Raw genomic sequence first — 24,284 nt, forward strand, 5'->3', positions numbered from 1 at the left:
TTCACTACATCTATGCCGGAATCCACTGAGTGGCTGGATTCTCATATATAACAGACTCAGACCAAATTAAATCAAAGTACCAAAATTCTATTTACAGGGACATAAATGATCATTAGCCTCACTGAAACAGAATTTGACATTTCAAATCTGATAACGTATTTAGAGTTTCAATTCATCACAAACATTCTTTATTAGAAACTATATCAACAATCTTATCTATAAAAAAATATATACAAACGATTTTGATATAAAACAAACACGTGGGAAACCAACACATTGTTCTACCTGAGCCGCTGAGACAGACACAACCCATCTGAATGTTGAGAAAGAAGCAGACAAACATTGAGGCGGAGGCTATTATGCAGTATCTGGAGATGATGAAATCAAAACCATCTCTTTCTTCATTTATGGTTGAATGAAATAGGAAAGTGCCCCCCCTCAAAAAAAAAATAACTACCTTGACAGCAATAAGAGGATCATAGATTGAAAGCTACCTGGACATGAAACCTTGCTCGTTGACAGAACAGGTAGCCTGAAAAAAAGATTTCACTTTTGAATCTAAACTCAATTTGCTGGGGGAGCTTAAACATTTATGCAAATTGTGTATACTCGTCCTCTTCTTGTGCCTGCATCTTATGAATTTGTCGTCATTTCATTGTGAAACCAGAAGAACAGAAATAACTGGCTATGAATGACAGAAAAAAAATCCCCCCCCAAAAATGTTGGTTGACATAAGATTTTATGGTGAGAGGGGAATGTTTAGGCACTGTGATCAGGTTGCAGGGAGTACCTCTCCGTTTCGATCAGTTTCCTCCCTACTGAACATGACCCAGTTTCTCAGCTCTATGTTTCAGGGGGTTGTCTCGTCTGGAACTGTGTTGGTGGGCTCCATTGGAAGAAGATGGATGTCCGTAGTGGAGCTACAGTTTTAGAGGGATGACGGGCCAGTATTTGGGCTGTTTCTTGTCACAGTTTCTGTCGAAGGTGAGCTGCATGGCCGCCTCCATACCCTGGACCTTTGCCGCGTCTTCCCCGTACAGCTTCTTCATCTCAGCGCCTCGGCGCTCGCCCGGCCGCTCAGAGGGGGGCAGCGACCTGCCGTGCCAGGAAATTCTGTGCATGTCCTGGTCGGCCAACACGTAATTATCCTGCTGCTCCGCCTCCAGCTGCTGCTGCTTCTCTGTGGGGAGGAACACAAGACACAAGGCGTTTAAAGTCAGCCTCAGAATACTTCATAATTCATTACATGTAGTTGTAATGGTGCGTTAAGTTGTGTACTTATACAGCAATATGATCAAAAGACCATATGACCGTGGTGTTAGGGGGTTATTATAGAGTTATTAACACTCATTGTGGAATTTTTAGATGTAGAGACTGACACACACACACACACTCACTGAGCTCCTCCTTGTGCCGCTCAGTCTGGGCAAAATACTGGCGCAGCTCCTCTGTGATCTCCATGTTGCTGACATCACATTCGATTTCGCTGTTCGAGCCACTTTCCCCGTCCCCTCCTCGTCATCTGCACCCCCCTCCAAATCCTCTTCCACATGGTCCTTAGCAGCGACCGTCTCCTCTGCTCTCCTCCCTCCACCCTCTCCCTCATGCCAGTCTGCGTAGCGTTGGGGGTACCCTGGCCCGTAGGCAGCCTCCCAGGCCTTTCTGTAGGCCTGCCTGTGTCTCTGGTGCCAGTTCATAGCCTGCTGGTAATGCTGCCAGTAGTGGCCATACACAGGGTGGGCAAACCAGGAGTAGATGCTACAATGGTCCTCCTGTCCAGGACAACAGAGGATGGATGAGATTGTCATCACCATGATTCATTGATAACACCCAACCAACATACATTGTTTCATCAATGTTTAACGTGCAAAACTAACCAAAAAGTGCAGAACTAGGCTAACCAAAAAAAAGTCCAATGTGGCATCTTGATTCTAGAAAGGCACCTTACCATGGTGGTGCTTCTCCTGCAGCGTGGTTTAGATCGCAGCTACAGTCTAGTCTGTAAAGGGAAATATATTGTTGTCATAAAACACTTCATTTCAAAACTTGCTAACGTTAGCTGGCTAGCATAGGCGCTCCAGGGGAGCCATTGCGAGCAAATTATCAGCAGCTAGCAATGACATCATCAAAACAAAGATGGAGGCAGCTGGCGGTTAGACACACACCAGAAATAAAATAGATATGTCCTCAAACGTCAATAGCTATAACATTATTATAGACGGTAACTCATTGTGAATAAATGCACGATACATAACGTATATAGCTCGTTACCTTCATTTAGTGCAGTACACTCAAACGCTGACAAACGCATACGGCAACCAAGAACAGGGAGAAAAAAATATCCCAGAAGCCTTTGAAAAAAATAAGCTATTTAATTCACGACTACATGGTGCCACCTAGTGGATAGTAGTTCAAACTAATACATAGAGAGCAAGTCGGTTATTTAATCAGATGTGTAGCGCAAGGGCAAAAACCAAAACGTGCAGCCATGGGGGGCCCCAGGACCAGGTTTGGTAAAACTCTGGTCTAGAGAACTTCACCTGTCAATTGGCAGTGGCACACACACACAGGTGCCGAAGATTTTATATGCAATTTGTGCGTCATACATGTGCTCTGCTACAGCTGTAGTCCAAATTAAATTGTTTGTTTTTGTTGTCATTAGAATGTTTGAGTGTTCAGTATTGACTACAAAATAAGTTGTAAACTATCCAACCTCATACTGTACAATCATTGCATCCATGTTGCCTTTACCAATCAAATCAATGTCGAAATGACATTGTGGCTTTTAAGCATTTGGAGTGTCAGTTCGTCTGTAACAGCTGAAATGTTGAAACACGATGGTCTACTTCCTCCCAGACAGCGCGTCAGGCACACATCTGAACCAACTGGTTTTGGTTTGTTTTTTGAGCATGACGGACGCAAGATCGGCTTTATCAGAGCAGGTAAGCCTAATAATAACAGTAAAAGTTGACATGCTAGTTGTAACATTTGAAGAATTGGCGATATTTTGAAATCTTTCCTCTCAAATAGGACATTCAAAAGAAAATAGAGGAAACAAGAAAACGATTCCGTATCGAATATGCACAAGGTGAGCGCTCTGGTTTCTACTTGTTGTCCTGGAACAGCTGTTTGTGGATAGAGTACAGTCGTGGCCAAAAGTTTTGAGAATGACACAAATATACATTTTCACAAAGTCTGCTGCCTCAGTGTCTTTAGATATTTTTGTCAGATGTATAATTACAAGCATGTCAAAGGCTTTTATTGACAATTACATGAAGTTGATGCAAAGAGTCAATATTTGCATTGTTGACCCTTCTTTTTCAAGACCTCTGCGATCTGCCCTGGCATGCTGTCAATTAAATTCTGGGCCACATCCTGACTGATGGTAGCCCATTCTTGCATAGCATGTTTGTCCACCCGCCTCGAGGATTTGACCACAAGTTCTCAATGGGATTAAGGTCTGGGGAGTTTCCTGGCCATGGACCCAAAATATCGATGTTTGTTCCCCGAGCCACTTAGTTATCACTTTTGCCTTATGGCAAGGTGCTCCATCATGCTGGAAAAGGCATTGTTTGTTGCCAAACTGTTCCTGGATGGTTGGGAGACGTTTCTCTCGGAGGATGTGTTGGTACCATTCTTTATTCATGGCTGTGTTCTTAGGCAAAATTGTGAGTGAGCCCACTCCCTTGGCTGAGAAGCAACCCCACACATGAACGGTGTCAGGATGCTTTACTGTTGGCATGACACAGGACTGATGGTAGCGCTCACCTTGTCTTCTCCGGACAAACTTTTTTCCGGATGCCCCAAACAATCGGAAAGGGGATTCATCAGAGAAAATTACTTTACCCCAGTCCTCAGCAGTCCAATCCCTGTACCTTTTGCAGAATATCAATCTGTCCCTGATGTTTTTCCTGGAGAGAAGTGGCTTCTTTGCTGCCCTTCTTGACACCAGGCCATCCTCAAAGTCTTCGCCTCACTGTGCGTGCAGATGCACTCACACCTGCCTGCTGCCATTCCTGAGCAAGCTCTGTACTGGTAGTGCCCCGATCCTGCAGCTGAATCAACTTAAGGAGACGGTCCTGGCACTTGCTGGACTTTCTTGGGCGCCCTGAAGCCTTCTTCACAGTAATTAAACTGCTCTCCTTGAAGTTCTTGATGATCCGATAAATGGTTGATTTCAGTGAAATCTTACTGGCAGCAATATCCTTGCCTGTGAAGCCCTTTTTGTGCAAACCAATCCTTGCAGGTAACCATAAATAACAGAGGAAGAACAATGATTCGGAGCACCACCCTCCTTTTGAAGCTTCCAGTCTGTTATTCGAACTCAATCAGCATGACAGAGGGATCTCCAGCCTTGTCCTCGTCAACACTCACACCTGTGTCGACGAGAGAATCACTGACCTGATGTCAGCTGGTTCTTTTGTGGCAGGGCTGAAATGCAGTGGAAATGTTTTTTGGGGGATTCAGTTAATTTGCATGGCAAAGAGGGACTTTGCAATTAATTTCAATTCATCTGATCACTCTTCATAACATTCTGGAGTATATGCAAATTGCCATCATACAAACTGAGGCAGCAGACTTTGTGACACATAAATTTTCATTCTCAAAACTTTTGGCCACGACTGTAGACTAAAGTAGGATTGCGCAACAACAGCAAACATTTCTCCTGAGAACACTGAAATCCATGTGCATTTACACCTTTTGAAGTGTATATCAACCTAGGTGTGTGTGTGTGTTCAGTATATGCCACTGTTTTGATGCTGCATAGTTGTCCATACCAATCATAAGTCAAGTATTTTAACCTGAAACTATCACACATGTTTTAAGACCGAAGCAGTGCACTGCAGCTCAACTGGATTCAATGTACCACACAAACGCACAGAGTAATAGTACTGAGCGACATCCATTTTCCCACAGACTCATCAGACAAGTATGACTCCAGGGATGTGGACAGGTTATGGAAGGATGATGTTTTGGTTGATGGTTATCTGGAGTGGCGCCACTTTGAGGTGGAGGACACCTTGAAGATGATCGATGAGAGTCTTCAGTGGAGAAAAGAATTCAAACTGAATGGTGGATTGACCTTTGCCTTTACAGGGACTTGATGTGAACCAGTGGCCTTGTCCCATACTGTATAGCTGTATTAATGAACATATAGCTCCAACAAAGAACAGTTGAATAGCTGGCTAGAACACATACCAGATTATTATGCATTCTGCAAATTGCTGACATACTTCCACTAGTTGAACATGATGGTGTTGATAAGATGTTTTCCGCTTTGAAATTTCATTATGTTATGAATAGTGCTATATAAGTATAATATATAAGAATAATGTATTATTATTATTATAGACTGCATTGATAGTCCGGAGTGATTCATTTTTTTATTTTATATCCCTTTCTCTTCCAGACATCAACGAAAGCTCTGTTCAAAAGTCTCTATTTGAGTCTGGCATGCATTATCTCCATGGCTATGATAAAGAGGGCAACAAACTGTGTAGGTTTAAAACATTTTTTTATATATATATATATATTTTTTTTTTTACATATGTGCTCACTGCCAATCAAGAAGGTTCTGTTGTGAAAATGTTGTTTCTGAAATACCTCATTTATGGCCACCAACATTTTCTCTTGTAAAAGCCTCATCCTTTCTTTGGGGTGCTGAGATCATTTTTCTATGCATCTCACTATTCAGATTGTAGTTTCCTGATTTAGGTGCAGACACAATTCTAGTTAGGATTGAGATTGGAATCTTGCATTTTTGTATGGGTGATTACAGTTTGTCTTTTTGAGCTATTTGGGTCTCTGCCTTGAAGGCGTCTGAGGATTATCCATATGCTGTCTGCCCAGTCTGGTTCAGGGTTAAGCTGCACGTGAAGGATGTGAAGATGTTGACGGAGAAGAAAAGGTACGTGGCCTTCTGGTTGGAGAGCTACGCCCGGCGGGAACCAGGGATTCCCCTCACCGTGATCTTTGACATGTCCGAAGCGGGTCTAAGCTGCGTTGTAAGATGTCTGCTCTCTCATTCTCCTCTAGCCGATTTGTGTTGTGGAGCTTGGTGTCAATGTCCAAACATGTTGTGTTAACAAGTCACTGAGTGGATCTTTACAAACTAATGCTTGTCTTTGGGTGATTTTAAACTACCTTTGTGAAGACCCACTAAGGTAAACCTGAACTATCCTCACCTATTCTACACTCATGCATGTTCTGTTATTTCCTTTCCATATTATGTACAGTGCACTGTGCATGACAAGCACAAACATGTAGTAGATGGCAAGCTCTGAAATACTAGATGCTGACTATTAATTGTATTCTAACATTTTTCTCTCTGAAGTGGTTTCTTAGAAGCGTAAGATGGTATAAACAGACACAGTGTCTGGAATACATTGAGACAAAGTATTCTCCGTTGCCCAGTCTGGGTCATGCCTTAGCTTGGGGCTCAAAATATGGCAGGAGACATGCAGTACAGCGGTGTGCTTTCAAAACAAGTTTCTCCTCACATGCCAGGGTGAAAGATATATTGGTTTATTTGTTGAAAATATTTATTTGAATGATAGGAATTCTCTCTTCTCTTTTCTCTTGTAGGACATGGATTTTATCAAATATATAATCAATTGCTTCCAAGTCTATTACCCTAGATTGCTTTGTAAGTATCCATTTCTTCTGGTGTGCTTCCAACACAGGAGGCTGCTGAGGGGAGGACGGCTCATACTAATGGCTGGAATGGAGTAAATGGAATGGTACCAAACACATGGAAGCCATGGGTTCGATACCATTCCATCAATTCCCTTCCAGCCATTACTATGAGCTTGTCCTCCCCAATTAAGCTGCCACCAGCCGCCTATGGCTTCCAACTGGTGCATTTGGTCCCATAGCGTTAAAGGACTCAGTGGACCCAATTGCATGCCTTTATTGCCTACAGAGAATGTCAAATGAATCATGTTATGATTTATGTGTCCTATTTCATTTCAGCCAAAATGCTCATGTACGAGATGCCATGGATCATGAATGGTGAGTCACTTAAAGAAGAAATTGCTATGCTTCCACTCAATGTCACTGTTGCAGTCAATACTACTAACTACACTCCCCCCATCTTCTGTATATAGCGGCATGGAAGATGGTGAAGAACATGCTCAGTCAAGACGCCATCGACAAGCTGAAGTTTGTGTCCAAGAGTGACATCCAGAACTATGTTGATAGGGAGAACCTCCCGTCCTACATGGGAGGAACTGTGTGTAACTTACCGCTCAATGGCCACAATGACCCCCATGCATCCAAATATCTACTGAGCACATAGGCACATGCAGATGTTAAAACATCTGTGTATGCCCATTGGCTAACATGACAACATGCATGCACGTTGCTTTCGGTACAGTGCATATGATGCACAAGGCAGACACATGACCGACATATACAAGAGTCATACATCCACGTTCTCATTTAAAGCTGCTGTGTCTTTGCACACACACATACTCGCATACATACAAACAACGCCATTTTCTGGTATCATGCATACAGTACATAAACCAATACTCTTTTGTATACACACACACACACACACCTTTCCAGAATTCATCACCAGTACGTTATACTACAAGGATAAATAATTGATGTAATACATTGCATTTGCATTGCATTTACTATGGAGTTCTTCTCTCATTTTCTCCCAGGACCCATTCAAATTCAGTTACCCACCGTTGCCTGATGACGTCTTCCAGAACCCCATATCAGAGACTGGACAAGAGGATGACACTGAGTCAAAGGATGATGACCTGGAGGCCAAGGACACCCTGGAGCCGAGCTCTCCTACACTCAGAACCAGAAATGTTGTCCTTCATTTCCCTTACGACACCCCTTGGTTTTAATACTGAACTTTGTTACACTCTCGAATCTCATAAGTGCATTGAATGATATCAACAACAGTAACAATAGTGTCCTTGATTTCTCTGTCTTTGTCTGAGGCAGATATACTTGGCCCAGGATGGGGACAATGATGGCTCCATCAGATGGAAAGGATCCCGTAGGCCAACCGTCACTTTCAAAGGCACCTTACTCTATATCAGGTTAGCTTTGGATTCTGTGTATTTGCCCTGATACATACAGTATAGTTTAAGCACTTCCAAAACGTATTGAGTCACATAGTTTCCAACCACAGACCTCACACTACCTTTTAAGGTTATGAGGCAACTGTTTACACTAAGTACTGCTAGACGGAGATGATATGTGGCTCCCACACTCTCACTCTCTCTTTCCAGTCCTGATGATGAGTTGTGCTTTGGCCACAGAGAGGGTGAGAAGAGATGTCCGATCATGCTTAATAATGTCACCAAAAACCATGTGGCCTTCAAGGTCAGTTCTCATGTTGCTCTTTTTAAGTGTGTGATTGCATCATTACAATGTACTTGTATGAGAGCGGCCTTGTTTGTGTTTTGCCGCAGGTGCGGACCACAGCCCCAGAGAAGTACAGGGTGAAGCCCAGTAATAGCAGCTGTGGGGCGGGCAAGAGTATGGAAATCAATGTGTCCCTGCATGGAGGTACTACATATCGTAGCCCTAATTCTTCCATCTCCTCTGTCTCTAAGTAATATAAACCCATCATTCAGGTTTTGAGAAGGTCAAGGACTAGCCCATGTGGAATTGTTGCTGTCCTCTAATTGTTTGTGGTCGAATTCCCTCCTCTCTGATTGGCTCTCAGGGTCCCTGTGCTCTCCTCAGGACCGCTTCTTAATCATGGCTGCTGAGATGGAGCCATGTAGCGGTGGGGGGAGCACAGATCTCGCCCAGTTCTGGAAGGGTGTCCCAAAGGCTAAAATAATGGAGCACAGGTAGCACCATCTATTACACGCACAGAACACGACTCAAACCAGTTTTATGAGTATTGGTTTGTTGACTGTCACCAAAGGCAACTAGGCCTCGAGGACGCATGTGTAAGGACTGTTCACCAATGGTCTTCTATTTTCTTTACCTTCAGGCTGAGGTGTCGAATGCTAGAGGGCATCAAGTCGGCACTCAGCCCTGTGACTGACAGGTCTCACAAAATGGAGACCAATAGCTACCAAGACATGCACACCACGGTGAGTTGTGACCTCGGGCGACAGACACTGACACACACACACACTTATTATGCAAATGTCTCAATAGGACAATTACATATGTACTATTATCTTTGCATGCTTAAATGTTCAATCTATCAAGTCCATCTGAAGTCAGTTCAGTTTGTGGTCTGAAAAAGGTGCGATACTTCACCTGGGTCGTGTTCCATATGGAAGTGTCTTTAAATGTTTTGCAACTGAAGACAAAAATGGGCATTACTTACGGGACAAGGGCAGGTAGTCCTATGTTTCGGTCTGTTTTCTTCCATTTGGTGCCTAATGAATATGCCCCGGATGCCGTTGGTGCCCTCTGATCCTCCCCCAGCTCCTTCAGTTGATGGCCAGCAGCTCCAGGCTGGAACAGAAGATGGACCACTGCCTGTGGTGGCAGAAGCTCTTGACTGTACTGGTGACTGCACTGACGGCCTTGGGCTTCTCTGCCCTCTACATACAGTACACTGGGGAGTGGCCATTTTGAAACTTTCCCATGGTGGAGGAAGAAGACAGAAGGACCAGTCACAGTGGAGTCAGGATGAAAGTCGATTTCTGATTGGAGCATAAATATGAGGAACTGCTCGCAATCCACTCTATGACCTTTGGACACTGAATATAATTATATTTCCACACTATCAGGTTGGAATAATACTGTGAAATTATGAAAGTAATTATAATGCACTTTTAGTGTAAGACCTGTTTGAGTGGGTGATGGCTCGAGGGGATCTAGCTTTCGTCAAGTTAACGTCAGACTTGACTTTTCATAGCAGGTTAGGAGAATTAGGTTAAGGTTGGCAACTTTTTACATTAATTTGACAAAAGCTGGAGCCTTTCTCGCCATGACCGTTTTGATGGTATGGAGTTTTGGCCTGCCTGGTGACCTCAACAGGCGGTAAATTATTTAATAGACCAATAAGAAAGAGGGTTGCAAACCTCTCTGCCAATAACAGCTAGTTTTCAGTTTTCCCGTACTCACTCAGCAAAATTATTGCTTGAGAAATTTCACTTTGCTAAAAAGCTATTTTTGTTTCTTTTCTGACCATGTTTTCAATTAAAGTCACAGTAAGGTACTTAATTTTTACCCAGAAAATAATTTGATATTGAGATAAAAACAGCTGCATTGGACCTTTTTAACCTATTTTCTGAATTATGTCTAACTAGAACTATTTACTATGGGTTTATATGAGTGGAAGACCACAAATAGAGTTTTATAGCCACGTCTTGGTGTTTATAGACACGTCTTGGTGTTTATACAGTGTAATTTACAGTAGTTGTTACATTGTAAAAGTCCTGTAGCATTTTCCCTTGATTCCTCTGCAGAAGCAGCCAAATACCAACATACACTCTGATATAAACACATTTATTGATTTGATTAAAAGATAATGACACTCACTCACCTCTCTCCCTTTGACACCAATGCAAAATAATTGTGCTCTGAAGCACATTCTGAGATATTTACGGAAGTAATCAACGGTTGGTGTTTTTTAAACCACCTGTCTGTCACTATGCACTCCACATCCAACTCACTTACAAGGAATTGGGAGAGACACATTCATACATTTTTCTGAACGAAATAGGCAACGTTGTTTTTAATTGGTCTACTCTACTGCATAGTGTGTGGTTGGCTTCTTTTGGCAGAGGAGCCCCGCTTTGAGCAGATGGCGCTGGGGTGACCTTTCCCCTCCGCTGATGTGACAGGCGTTCTGGAGGGAGGTGTAGATGGAGAGAGAAACAAACGTTCTCCTCCCAACACCTCCACTGATTAGCTGGGGACATGGCGGCTAGGTGATACACCTCAGGCAGAGATAGACAATTTAATGGCTGACACGCATTCCGTGCGACAGATGTGATCACTAGGTGTTTTTTTTCTCTCTCCCTGGTAGTTTTCTTGTGTAATTATCTTGACTGTTATTACACTAATTGAGTGTGATTCACTATTTGACTCCCTCTTTGATGCTGAGGTACGGCCTTCCAAGAATAGATTTAGAGATGTACAGCAACTGGCACATTAGATAAAGTATGTGGATCGTATTGCCCCCATCTTCTTTGTCATTGGTGACAATGGTTCTGTGGCCTAAACCAATTTATGACATCTATTGTACACTTTGGTAATATCTGTAATATCAGCTATTGGTCGGTCTTGACTTGATCCCAAAGAACATGTTCCACAACTGTGGATCATCCTTGACTGTTTTGGGACGTGTCCTCATTCTGTGTAGGCTATGTCTGCCTGCCACCCAAATGTTGGTTATACTAGAGAATGGGAGCCATTGTGGGGGTGTAGTAAGAAGCTAATTACAAGGTGTCAAATCCCCAGGGATGGAAATGGGGGGACCAACAGTTATATATTATGTGAGAAGGGAAGCAGAACAAAAACAGCTTTTAGTCATTGCACGACAAACAAGCTACAGATCTCAGGGGAATATAATCGTATGATGTGACAATTATAGCAGGCTGCAATAGGATGCCCACATTGGTAGCTAGGGACAATGGTAATAATGCATTCTCCCAAAGGTTGGAACAGGTTTGTTAGCCTAGTTTGTATCACACTAATATTTGGAGCTTTGAGCATCAATTTGGGTCTGTACTAAATGCATATACTGCTTTACTGGCTGGTGCAGGGACAGTGATTCAGCTGCAGTCAGCTCCCCCTTGCTTCTAGAAAGCGACCTACAGCAGAATGTAGCGAAGAGTGGAAGTGGTCATCAAGGCGCCGGAAGTACCCAATGTTCCGACGAATTTGTTTTGATTGAGGAATTCTGGCTGATTCATTGTAGCAAGCGAGACTTGAATAGTTAGCACACACGACTATTCTTTCCAACATTTTCACATCTTGAACAGGTAAGATCCCACTCCCACAAATGTTTATATCACTACCCTAGCAACAATTAATCCGTGCCGAAGAAGTTGCTATGTCCGTTTTGTTTTCCGACTGTCGCGTGTAATGAAAGAGCTAGCATTAGCTAGTTAACTGTCTCTAACGTTACCGCTAGCAAGCGAGCTAAGGCAGTTTATCTGGTTAACGTTAGCAAACTTAGTCAAACATGTTGGTTAGTGTACAGAGACCACTCTTTTTATAAAGAATGTTATGTTATCCCGCGTTTAACACTATTTTCTTTGTTCTGGCGGATAACATTAACTTAGACAGCTAGACGATTAACGTTAGCTACATATTATAGATAGTGGGCTAACTGTCAACGTCGTTAGTTAGCGTAGTCAATTTACTGTCATCAATAATTTGTGATGAGACAATTTAATATATCTAGTTATATAATAGTCAGGAATAATAGCTAGATGATACTGTATGAAAGCAGACATTCCAGATTAATCATTAAAATCAGCTAGCTACATGTGAAACAGATGGTCACAACCATGTCTTCTGACAATTAACGTTAACTGGCAAACTATGCCATGTCATTCCATCCTGCTCTTTTGACTGCCTTTTGGTTAAAGGGATTAACAACTGTTTTGTAGTTTACGAATTAACAACAATGCATATTGTTTAGAAACTGATAGGGTTGAAGATGATAAATAGGGTTGACATTCATTGCTGTGTTTTCCCTCAACAGAAATGGATAGGCTGCTGAGGCTTGGAGGAGGAATGCCCGGACTGGGTCAGGTGTGTTTTCAACCATGACTTATCTCGCACGCTGTTGCTATGGAATGCCTTTAGACCTTGTCTCATTAACTCAATAATGAATCAGAGCCCCAATATTGGGCTATAACTATCCTAGCTATATATCTACAACACCTATCTTATCCCTGATCACCAAACAGGGAGTGATTCTGACTTGAGTTGGGTGGAATAGGCTGAAGCGACTACAAATTAAAAGTGAGAGGCTATAGCCAGGGTAGACCTTGTTGCTCTTATTCAGACCGAAAATGACCTGGCACAGCTCGGCTGTCTTAAATATCGTGTATGTTGTGTGGTCTATAGTCCACACAATCAGGTTAAGAGTTATTGTTATAAAAATGTATTTTGTTTTATTTATTTAACCGTTATTGAACTAGGCAAGTCAGTTAAGAACAAATGACGGCCAACTCTGAACGACCCTCGGTCAATTGTGCGCCGCCCTGTGGGACTCCCAATCATGGCCAGCTGTGATACAGCCTGCATTCGAACCAGGGGCTGTAGTGACGCCTCTTGCACTGAGATGCAGAGAGGTTGCCTCCCTCAATAACCTCTCTGCCAAGTTGAATAGTTTTCTTAGCTATAGCCTATTTGGTCTACAGTCTTTGTCATGTGAAACGGATAATGAGAATAGATTATCAAGGCATTCTGTTCAATATGTATTAGCAGATTCTAAGTAGCCTAATCGAAAGTAAAGAATTATGGTGTAGGCCACCTAACCACTGCATTGTCTCCCTTGCGCTATTATCGAGCATGCTTTGTTGGAACATGTTTTTAGTGTAGCCCTGTCCAATCACAAGGGCCCGGGGCGCTCTTTGGTGAGAGAAAAGAAAAGAGCCCACTTTGTTGTGTTCATAGCGGCCAAGCCTTGCGAGGCGAGGCCAATGAGGAGCTTGCTCCCGACTGGCGTTGGATTTGCCAATTAACACCTCCAGTAAGTGGCTGCCTTGGCACCCTACAGAGGTGTTAAAAAGAGGGGGGTGTCTTCTTTTAACTTCTCCCTCTCTGACATGCAGGCCTTCAGAGCACCATTTAAATTACAATATTACTTTCAGGATATTGAACATATACTGAGTGTACAAAACATTATGAACACCTGCTCTTTCCATGAGACTGACCAGGTCCCTTATTGATGTGACTTGCTAAATCCACTTCAATCAGTGTAGATGAAAGAGATGAGACAGGTTAAAGAAGGATTTTTAAGCCTTGAGACAATTGAGACATGGATTGTGAATGTGTGCCATTGAGGGTGAATTGGCAAGTCAAAAGATTTAAGTGCTTTTGAACGGGGTATAGTAGTAGGTGCCAAATGCAGTTCTTGACACTCAAACTGGTGTGATGCTGCTGGGTTTTTCACTGGCTAGTGGCTAGGCTAATGTCAAATTGCAGGTGGTGTTTATTGTCAACAAAATGTTAAAGGTAGACTCAACGATATGACGTAGAAGCAGAAAGTAAACAGCATAGTGGCTCAATTTCTGCAACAACTAAGAGGGTTGAAGCACGAGGCTCAACTTCCCAGTGGACATGCGCAGACACTGAGAGCGAAGTCTTGCATCTCACTCATCTCAATATCTGCGGTGCCGCTCGTGGCAACGTCATTTCGCTGAGTCTCCCTTTAAACAATGATCATCAGTTTGTCAATAATATAATACTAATATATTATAAACTCCAGTGAAGCTGTATTTTGTCATCCTAATCATCTCTTCGTGATAAACTAGCCTAAAATCGGTTATTTCCCCCATAGGGCCCACCTACAGACGCCCCCGCCGTAGACACTGCAGAGCAGGTGTACATCTCTTCACTGGCACTGCTCAAGGTAAGAAGGAAATAAACAGTTGCCATTTTATACCGACTAGTTACATGATGTGTGTCCATGGCGTCTACGTCTCACCATGTATTTCCATCTCATTCAGATGCTGAAGCACGGGCGTGCCGGTGTGCCCATGGAGGTCATGGGTTTGATGCTGGGCGAGTTTGTGGACGACTACACTGTGCGAGTGATTGACGTGTTCGCCATGCCGCAGTCAGGAACTGTACGTTTTCCCAGTCATTTCCCCTAACAGACCTCGCAGGACAATGTTGAGTAACTCTACAGTTATGCGTGTGATGTTTTCTCCACCGGTGTTTGCGTAATAGCACTTCTCTCTCCGACAGGGTGTCAGTGTGGAGGCCGTGGACCCCGTCTTCCAAGCAAAAATGTTGGATATGCTTAAGCAGACTGGCAGGTAAATGCATATGGACGACTTACTAATATAAAACATATTAGTTAGAACACGACTGTTGATTTGGCATAGCTTCTACCGGACAAAGTCGCACTGTAAATGCTCTCCACTCCAGGATACACTAAAAACAGAAAAATGTCATTTCTAACAATAAAACGAAATGTGTAAAATAGACATGAAGAAAGGTATCTGTGCAGTAATAGTGTGGAACTAAAATAATTGAGGTGGTTGTCATTGCTGTGACTCCTCCAACTAGACCAGAGATGGTGGTGGGCTGGTACCACAGTCACCCCGGGTTTGGCTGCTGGCTGTCCGGCGTTGACATCAACACCCAGCAGAGTTTCGAGGCCCTGTCGGAGAGAGCCGTGGCCGTGGTGGTGGACCCCATCCAGAGTGTGAAAGGAAAGGTACGTCCAACAACCATAGGGATGCCAACTCATCACAGCGGTGCTAAAAATGTAGTTCAGCACTCCCTCTCGTGTACAATTTCATTAACCAAGATGCGGGCTGTTTTAAATGGCCCAAATTTTTGTTCTCAAAATAGGTCATCCACGTGAACTTTGTAGCTCCATAAAAATAACTTTCTGGGGGGGGGGCTACATTAGCATCTAAGTTGGCAAGATAACATTACCACACGCTTGCCTCGGCTTACTTTACTGTGTGTGTAATAACCTACTGGAACACGTATATGCATTGGAGGAAGCGAGGGAGTGACTTGGATGCTGTATTACTAAACCCAGCATGGTAGCGCAGGCAGGTAGCTGCACAACAGTGTATATTGGAGGCGTGATGTCCCAATACTCTTTTCAATGAATAATGGTGTTTGCTTCGCTTATCGAAATGAATAACTGAGAACAGAATGCGTCCTACAAATAGAATATCCGAGCGTGAGGTCATATCAGAATGAGTGTTTCATGCAATATCACATGTGACTGTTGTGAGCAACCAGCTTGCGTTAGCCTACTCAGCTGCTTTTCTCACGCCATACTTTCTGCGCATCTCCGTCAGTTTTTTAAAATGTAATTTAGCCGTGATGGAGAGCTGGTGTGTGCAGACAGTGATGGGGTTTCTGTTACATTTGCTTAATTATTGGAGTGGCTCACAGCGTGAGCGAAGTGGATAGTATCTTTTCATTTCACCTGTAAGAGCAAGCAGGCCGGTCTGACTAGGCTTCGCTGTCATGCAGCCTCTGAGTGCCACTGCTATAGAGGAAAAACAGAGCACAGTGAAAGGCCTACTTGTGCCTTTACATCACTGAACGCCTTGAGATTCTATGCCAAACCACTCAAAGGTTATGCTCCACATTACCGGAGCTACTTTCTACCACGAATTAGCGCACATTTGAGGTAATTTCGTCTACGAGGGGTTGGTCAAAACAAGCATTGGCGGGTCATGTTTCGGAGGACGCATGACTCAACCTTTGCCTCCCGAGCCAGTTCGGAAGTTGAAGCGATGAGACAAGATCAGAAAGGGAGGTTAAAATACAATTATAAATGTCAAGAGACAAACCTTTGTACAAAGCCTTTGTTGTTGAAAACTAAATGTTAGACTGGATGCAAGGAGAAGTAATGTCAAGACAATTCATTACCTGGATCTTCACTGTAAAAGGCATCTAGACTTTATACCATTTGGTTTGCAACAACTGATGGAATGAACAGCCGGCTTGGCTAGCAACCGTAGATGTGTCGGGACTAGGCCGATATTTTCGTCAGGGATGAAATAGTAGCCTATGAATTCATTTATAGAAATATTTTTACGTATTTAATTGGATACTGGTTGTAGAAAATCAACTCGGTTGTGCAAAACAACTTTTTAACATGACTGGTGATCTACGGTACTCTGCTCTGCCTCGTACATAATAACCAAGGCACAGCGGTGCTAAAGTAGTTCAGCACGCCCCCTCGTGTACAATATCTTTAACCATGACGCGTGCGGTTTTAAACTACTCAAGGGCCCACGTTTTTGGTTTGATAACAAACAACCTTGTTTAGTGATGTTACCTGGCTAGCTAGCATGGTACCTTGGCTATGCACATTTTGGATGGCACTCTTTTTCTGGTGTTCCTTAAATTGTAACTGACAGCGTTTTAGCAACATGAAATCTTATTCAAATCTGATCATATACACCCCCAGGAAGAAAGACACCGTTGTTTTACATTTTCTGACAAGCGAGCGCTTAAATACGGTCGTTTTCATAAATTCATAGAACGTTTGGGAATGTCTTATATTAAGGCATTTGTGAAAAGTGGGAAAGCGGCCGTGCGTTTGGATAATTAAGACGCTGCAGTAAATAAAAACCTGAAGTCTTCGCAGTTCAGTGCGCCATAGCCAATCAGTTACAGTAGGCCTATATGCAAATAAGCCATTTGCCACGTGGGCCTGCCGTCATTCATTTTGAACTGGACTGTGTGTTTACAGGAAGTAGCAGCAGCGTGACTTTTTATCATTAGAACGCATACGCCAAAAGCCATAAAATACATCTGGATGGATTATTTCTGCAAATATGTAAATACCACGGGAGTCCTCTTACATTTGGCAACTTCAGTCCTATTGATCAAGCAACCTTAAAGTTAGGCTCTCTCTCCCTCCGTTGCCTATGCACATCAACAACAATAAGATCAACAACTAGCTAGCCAGAACGTGATGAGCTGAAATCTAACGAGGGAACATTAGATAAAACCTCTCAAACTTTCAGCTAGTTGGCCGTCTCAATTGCACTGATAAATGATGGGGAATAGTAGCCTGCTCGTCCTTCTGCAGCTTGCCTGTCAATGCATGCTTGTCCCAACTCACGTTTTGACAACTGAATGGGAACTTGCCTGCCTGCCCGCCCATGTGATTGATGCAAAATATATACAAACGGAACTAAGCGATATGCTTACGGTGGATGTCGTTCAAATTCAAAAGAGCTAGCTAGCAAAGCGGTTCACATTCCTTGTTGACTGCAGTAATGTCCCCAGAGCTGTTGCCAGAGAATTGAATGGTCATTTCTCTACCATAAGCCGCCTCCAACGAATTTGGTAGTATGTCCAACCGGCCTCACAACCGCAGACCACGTGTATGGTGTTGTGTTTGTGAGCGGTTTGCTGATGTGAACAGAGTGCTGCCCCATTAGGCCCTGATCTAGGGATTTCACATGACTGGGAATACAGATATGCATCTGGTCACAGATACCATTTTTTTTAAAGGTAGGGGTGTTGATCAGAAGACAGTCAGTATCTGGTGTGACCACCATTTGCGTCATGCAGCGGGACATCTCCTTTGCGTGGAGTTGATCAGGCTGTTGATTGTGGAATGTTGTCCCACTTCTCTTCAATGGTTGTGCGAAGATGTTGGCAGGAACTGGAACACGCTGTCGTACACGTCGATTCAGAGCATCCCAAACATGCTCAATGAATGACATGTCTGGTGAGTATGCAGACCATGAAGGAACTGGGACATTTTCAGCTTCCAGGAATTGTGTACAGATCCTTGCGGAATGGGGAAGTGTATTATTATGCTGAAACGTGATGTTGGAGGATGAATGGCGTGACAGTATAGTTTGATTGTATTAACATTCCCAGCCTTATTTAGTCATCTGTTTTTGTTGAAAATATTCACTCATTGAAACTGAAACAGTGCATCCTGAATGGGTGGAGGCAACAAACGATGTACCAGGCCAGCTTTGCTTTACAACCTGATAGCAATATATTCTGGACCACCAAGAAATGTATTGGTGAATTATATTAATCGTCCATTGAACTGCATCCATCTATTCTGCCAATAATGCCTTACTATACATCATGGAATTCTGAGTCAAGTATAGCCTATTTTTAAAACCTCTTATAAAGTTGGTTTTCTAGCATAAACTGGGAATTTTATATTTTTCATATTATGGTTGTCTGTCTGACAGTGCTTGAGTTACTTTGCAGATATGAAACAGTTTCACTTTAAATTCTGTTTGGTGCCTAAAATTTGGGAGGGTGGGTGGGTATGTGGCAGGTAAGGAGTGTGTGTAGGCTATGCATTTAAAGTTGTCTGAAGACTAGGCTAAATATGGTTTCATATAGGCCTAGTGTGTTTTCCCCCTTACTGCCACGATGAAAATGCAGATCATTATGCAGTTGTATTCCTAACTACGTTCCTCCTGCCCGATCATAGGTAGGCCTTTGGATATGAGCAAATCAGCTATTTTCTGCAGTAGCCTTTTTTATTATACAGTAAAAAGTGTGAAGCTAAATTCAATGTGTTGTATTGAGTAGAGTGTTGTATTGAGTAGAGGTGTGACTATCAGGTTTTTGTGCAGCACACGTATAGAAAATGGGAACAGGCGTTTACACAGATTTTTTTCCCCCCCCGCGAAAAATATTTCTCACCTTTTTGGGCCTTCATCAGTTTGCGTCCCTGAACCACCATGATTGTGATGGCACCTGCCAATGCTGTGAATGGACTGGTGATTTGATTATCTTTTGTATTTAGCAATGTTCTAATTTAATTTGTATGCCAATTGTGTGACAGGTTGACTTTCTTGTGGGTGCAAACTTCAATCAATCCAATAATAAAATCAGTGGTTGACTGACTGGGTGGAAGCTAAAATCTCTAACGATTTGAGTTAACAGCGTGTGTAGTCATCTAAGGTTGTTTACTCATAGATCTCCTGGGATTGAGACGTCTTCATCTAGAACTGATCATACACCCCCCTCCCCATCCCCACCACCCTCCTTTCCTTGTTATGTTTCTTTCTCTCTCTTCTACCCTCACGGGCCCCATATGGCACTTCCTCCATCTGCTCCTGCCTCTGTGCTGCAGGGAGCTGTCTATTATCACCTCCACAGAGCTGTCTGTGAATGTGAGAGCCAATTCCATCTCAATGTGTGATCTCCGCTCAGAGGAGAGTGCACCACTAGAAATGAAAGTTAGCTCCCCAATGTTTTACATTAGAAATGGTTCCCGAAGCACAGGCGATCTCATAAAGATATTTAATTAGATTGCTATTAAGAGTAGTGTGTTGATGACCGAGGGGATGGCTTAACCTTTTTAGTCTTAATATTTTGCCACCCAAGCGTGAGAGAGAATATAAAAATATATACATTACATTTTTACAAACTTACAAATACCAGGGCACGTTTGCCAATATTCATTTTGACATATTTGTGTTTTTAGCAGGTTTCACCGCCTCTGCCTTCGAGAAAAAGGTCTCTCAGCCAAGTCTTGCTTGTGAAAGATGAAGCCTACTCTTGATGTGCTCAGAACATGGCAGTGTCCTGCTTCCCTGTCACGTTCACTGTCTCTCGTCACTCTGTCTGCCACTCGGAATCTCATTGTACGCAATCCATTATGGTCTATCAATGAGCAGCCACTATAACCACAGAACATGACAATAATGCTTGTCTTTTCACGGTGCTCGGCACCTTTCCTTCGTGAGACCAATTTCCATGCAAGACACGATAACCTAGAGTTAATTTGGAGTGACACGGGTATTAAAAGTCAAGTACCTCAACCTTGGTTAAGGCAGCCAGGACCAGTGAAAGAAAACAGCTAAATGTGTTTCAACACACTAATCTCCTATGCTTTGTAGTAAAATGTATGGATGCAGGTCTCAGGGTGACATCCTAGTAAACAAAGGCATAAGTCAGGTCCACCATAAATCCATCAATGTTTTAACATGACTGTAACCGTGAGCTACTCACCTGTCATGCTTTCACACAACCGCGGTCCGGCAGAGGCTCTCCAAGCATGGTTGCATATCTTTGCCTTGCTATGGCTATGCAATGTCTACTCACCTGGAAGGATGCAACGCAGGGTCTAGTAATAGGATGTGACTAGGGACATGTCCTGCACTCAGGCACGGCTGTGGTTTCGGTGTCGTTTACACACATCTGGAGTGACAGCCTGCTTACAGCAGTTGGTACCGTCCCTGATCTGCTGTTCACTATCTCCCTCCCTCCCCCAGTCATCTACTCTCTCTTTCACAGTATTCTCACACACAACGTTACCCTCATGGCTTAGATCCAAAGCAGAGTGTGGTACTTACTTGGCATTCTTTCAAATTTTTTTCCGTTTTTTTCTTCTTCTGTTGGGGAATTGAATTTCAAATGGTACGGACTTCGTTTCTCTGCTCTCTGTGAGATGACACGTGATTCCTTCTTGTTATTTCGGGCAGGTTGTTATCGATGCGTTCCGGCTGATCAATGCCAACATGATGGTTCTGGGACACGAGCCCAGGCAAACCACCTCCAACCTGGGCCATCTGAACAAGCCCTCCATCCAGGTAAGACCATGGAGCCTCTGACCAGCTCTGTGTTTTTAACATGCACGTGAATGTAGAGTTTCTATTCTTATTTCAATCATCTGTTGTCCTCCTCCAAGGCTTTGATCCATGGACTGAACAGGCATTACTACTCCATCACCATCAACTACAGGAAAAATGAACTCGAGCAAAAGGTGTGAAACATTTCTGGAGATCTATTATGACATCTGTTTAAGGGGAGTATATAATGATATTAGAAAAAGATGAGGACTGTCGTAGTTTATTGAGTTAATTATGATTTTGCCACAGTGACATTTCATAATATGCTTACTGTGTGTTCTCCTGAATGACCGGTGATGTCATCTTCTGTGCGCCATAACAATACGTACACGGTGCCTCTATCCTCTCTTGGTTGCATGTGCCACATTAACATATGATCCTTGAGTGACTTTTGATCCTTGACCTCCCAGATGCTGTTAAACCTACACAAGAAGAGCTGGATGGAGGGCCTGACCCTGCAGGACTACAGCGAGCACTGCAAGCTCAACGAGAACATCGTCAAGGAGATGCTGGAGCTGGCCAAGAACTACAACAAGGTGAGCAGGCAGGGATCAGAAGGGGAAAGTGGGAGGGCCTGGAAGTATTTTGAGACCAGGGGTCAGCGTGGGCAAACTACATGAGTTATCCCGGGTGGTGTTCATTAGTATTCAAATTGAAGAAAATGGACTACAACAGGGAGGGACTACCTGGACTTCAGAAACACCAATTCCCAAGACATGGGCATGGCATATGGGGGTGTAGTGAGATACCTGATGGGTAGGACGATTCTATTCTCATCACTCATCTTGAAAAAAACTTGGAAATCAATCAATCCGCCATCATTAACACAATGTAAAAATCAAATTATTTATTATTTCAATATTGAAAGTGAGTGGGCTAGGGAGAGAAACAAAATGTTGGCGTTTCAGGCCATGTGGCGGAAAGTGATGTGGCCGCTGGAGATGTGTGATGGTGTTCTGGGCAGGTGTGATGCAACTGATGTTTGTATGATGTATGTTTTGTGTTTTATTAAAGGTCAAATAAAATAAATACACTTTTTTTGTATTCTGTTCCAAATAGTTTTTTCTCCTTTACATGCCATAATGAACAAGACCCAGCTTTAAATGTTAACGTCTGAGTGAGAATCAATGTTCCTGTGTTCTACCCCAGGCGGTCGAAGAAGAGGATAAGATGACCCCTGAGCAGCTGGCCATCAAGAACGTCGGAAAGCAGGTATCCGTCCTCGCTGTAACCTGAACACAATCTCTGTTTTGCGAGCTACATCATAAATGCCCATGTATAATATTGGCAATGACCCTCCTTGACCTGTTTACCGTGTTCTTCTCGCAGGATCCCAAGAGGCACCTGGAGGAGCACGTCGATGTCCTGATGACGTCCAACATCGTTCAGTGCCTAGCCGCCATGTTGGATACTGTGGTCTTTCAGTGAAGCCACCCCACCTCTTGCATTTAACTGTTCATATTCTAATTTTGTTTTGTTTTATAAAAAATAAATGTGTATGAAAGGTGGGCCGTGGACTTGTATCCTTATAATACAGAACAGCAGCATGGGTGATGTGTTGCGGTTTGACTGGCTGGTCTCAGATGGGTGTCTGAGAGAATGTTTTGGTCCATACACACAGAATGGCTGCATCTGAAATGGCACACTAATCCTTATGTAGTTCCCTGGTCAAATCTAGTACACATATATTGTGAATAGGGTGGCATTTCTGACACACCCTATGAATCTTGCCAAGCTGCCAGCTATCACTAGCTGTCATTTTTCAATTAGTTATGACATGGTTGATGGCACTTCTGATACTCCTTGAAGCCTTGTTTTCCAATCACGTTAAAATGACACTCCCCATTTGATGTGAGACATGCCCACTTTCAAGATTGAGTAATACTTCCTGATTTTAAAAAAAGGAAATATATGAATGTTGTCATTAGCTATAAATATGTTTTAAATATATAATCTACCTGCCACATGGTACTAGAGGTATAACATTAGCATTATTTTGTTCCAGTCCAGCAAAACGAACATGATCAGAGAAATATCTATAACTGTTATATAGGCTACTTCACCTTATTCCTGTAATGTAAAGTGTAAAAACTGTAGGCGTTTCATTAGGTTCGTTCCAAGCGTATTTAGAGTTCATATTCCCTACATGTGATACGCGTAACCTTAACCAAATTGGTTTTTGTGTTGCGCGTAATGCTACTTGCGCATCTCCAGTATCTTCGCATCTCAACATCCAACGCCCAATAATATGGATAGCGACTACCACAGCTCAGACACGTCTGAACTCGCTACCCAGTACCACCCTATGCTCTCCTCTAGTGAGGGGCTGAACTGAATAGAGGAACCTAACACGTTCTAATAAAGAAACCACAGGGATGACAAATCCGTCAGAAGCAGACGACTTTATCGACTCGGAGGACTCATTTGGTGACGGCGACAAGGGAAGCAGGAGGCAGTCTGCACAAGAGACCGTCTGTGACATTCGTCATACCTTCCATGGATCTACAGAGGAACGGTATCCCTCGTCTCAGCCCAGCCAAGCTCAGCCCGCGTCTGCTACCTCGCCTGGTACCATGTTCCCACACCGGACACTGCACGGAGCCACCTACCCGGCCCTTGCCATCACCAGTTCGGGTCACTACATGGCACACCATCCTGTGGTCACGCAAGGCTCATATAATAGCCTCTTGACCACCACGTCACCTCAAGGCTTCCCAGCGCCCGGATACTTTTACGCCCAGCCATATGGGCATGGCCACCAAGGAGGTGCTTTCCACAAGAGCTCAGCAATGCAAACCGGGATGGTTTTTGGTAAAGCGCAAGTTTATCTCTGCAATAGGGCTCTGTGGCTCACGTTTCACAGGCACCAAACAGAGATGATCATCACTAAACAGGGGCGGTGAGTATTGACCCGTTCCTATTCTCGCCGCCCTTGCCGTTATGTTGGCTAATGTCAACATAGTGGGCAAACTTCCGTACTTATTTGGACGAAGTAGATTGACGTGTTTATTAAAACCGCGTGGGGTTTACTAACAAATTATGGCCACAGCAATAGTT

General features: G+C 43.3%; 4 protein-coding genes across 7 annotated transcripts; 3 read left to right on the forward strand and 1 right to left on the reverse strand.

The window, feature by feature from the left end:
- Window positions 1-171: 171 nt before the first annotated feature.
- On the reverse strand, window positions 172-2,359 carry LOC115129752 (gem-associated protein 8-like). The gene is given in 5 exon segments (XM_029660442.2): window positions 172-1,180; window positions 1,398-1,511; window positions 1,514-1,772; window positions 1,949-1,999; window positions 2,272-2,359. Coding segments are annotated over 4 exon segments (636 nt in total). The 5' UTR covers window positions 1,952-1,999; window positions 2,272-2,359; the 3' UTR covers window positions 172-920.
- A 124-nt stretch (window positions 2,360-2,483) lies between these two features.
- Window positions 2,484-10,478, forward strand: LOC115129748 (motile sperm domain-containing protein 2-like). 4 transcript variants are annotated; one of them, XM_029660435.2, is made up of 16 exons: window positions 2,484-2,570; window positions 2,857-2,942; window positions 3,031-3,088; window positions 4,918-5,073; window positions 5,411-5,497; window positions 5,851-6,005; window positions 6,586-6,646; window positions 6,973-7,011; window positions 7,107-7,231; window positions 7,671-7,826; window positions 7,966-8,063; window positions 8,256-8,349; window positions 8,439-8,535; window positions 8,696-8,825; window positions 8,972-9,074; window positions 9,418-10,478. In XM_029660435.2, exons 2-16 carry the CDS (start codon window positions 2,910-2,912, stop codon window positions 9,568-9,570), a joined length of 1,545 nt encoding a protein of 514 aa, XP_029516295.1. In that variant the 5' UTR covers window positions 2,484-2,570; window positions 2,857-2,909; the 3' UTR covers window positions 9,571-10,478. The 4 variants fall into 4 exon arrangements, with proteins under 4 accessions (XP_029516295.1, XP_029516297.1, XP_029516296.1 ...); XM_029660437.2 differs by having other exon boundaries at window positions 7,107-7,161; window positions 8,256-8,290; XM_029660436.2 differs by having other exon boundaries at window positions 2,503-2,570; window positions 2,861-2,942.
- A 1,334-nt stretch (window positions 10,479-11,812) lies between these two features.
- On the forward strand, window positions 11,813-22,735 carry LOC115129749 (26S proteasome non-ATPase regulatory subunit 14). Its single transcript, XM_029660438.2, has 11 exons — window positions 11,813-11,927; window positions 12,656-12,705; window positions 14,462-14,533; window positions 14,631-14,750; window positions 14,872-14,942; window positions 15,196-15,346; window positions 21,081-21,188; window positions 21,287-21,361; window positions 21,638-21,763; window positions 22,377-22,439; window positions 22,557-22,735. Exons 2-11 carry the CDS (start codon window positions 12,658-12,660, stop codon window positions 22,653-22,655), a joined length of 933 nt encoding a protein of 310 aa, XP_029516298.1. The 5' UTR covers window positions 11,813-11,927; window positions 12,656-12,657; the 3' UTR covers window positions 22,656-22,735.
- Window positions 22,736-22,827: 92 nt separating this feature from the next.
- On the forward strand, window positions 22,828-24,150 carry LOC135571817 (T-box brain protein 1-like). The gene has a single exon (XM_065018813.1). It carries the CDS (start codon window positions 23,603-23,605, stop codon window positions 24,128-24,130), a length of 528 nt encoding a protein of 175 aa, XP_064874885.1. The 5' UTR covers window positions 22,828-23,602; the 3' UTR covers window positions 24,131-24,150.
- Window positions 24,151-24,284: the final 134 nt, after the last annotated feature.

This window comes from Oncorhynchus nerka, linkage group LG5 (genome assembly GCF_034236695.1).
Source record: "Oncorhynchus nerka isolate Pitt River linkage group LG5, Oner_Uvic_2.0, whole genome shotgun sequence".
Lineage (NCBI taxonomy): Eukaryota > Metazoa > Chordata > Actinopteri > Salmoniformes > Salmonidae > Oncorhynchus > Oncorhynchus nerka.

Excerpts from the sequence above, each read along its gene's own strand:
- LOC115129749 (XM_029660438.2), top strand. The coding sequence starts at position 12,658 with ATGGATAGGCTGCTGAGGCTTGGAGGAGGAATGCCCGGACTGGGTCAG. Across the intron at positions 14,943-15,195 it reads ATGCTTAAGCAGACTGGCAG|ACCAGAGATGGTGGTGGGCT; the intron begins GTAAATGCATAT and ends TCCTCCAACTAG. Across the intron at positions 22,440-22,556 it reads TCAAGAACGTCGGAAAGCAG|GATCCCAAGAGGCACCTGGA; the intron begins GTATCCGTCCTC and ends TTCTTCTCGCAG.
- LOC115129748 (XM_029660435.2), top strand. The coding sequence starts at position 2,910 with ATGACGGACGCAAGATCGGCTTTATCAGAGCAG. Across the intron at positions 2,943-3,030 it reads GATCGGCTTTATCAGAGCAG|GACATTCAAAAGAAAATAGA; the intron begins GTAAGCCTAATA and ends CCTCTCAAATAG. Across the intron at positions 3,089-4,917 it reads CCGTATCGAATATGCACAAG|ACTCATCAGACAAGTATGAC; the intron begins GTGAGCGCTCTG and ends ATTTTCCCACAG.
- LOC135571817 (XM_065018813.1), top strand. The coding sequence starts at position 23,603 with ATGACAAATCCGTCAGAAGCAGACGACTTTATCGACTCGGAGGACTCA.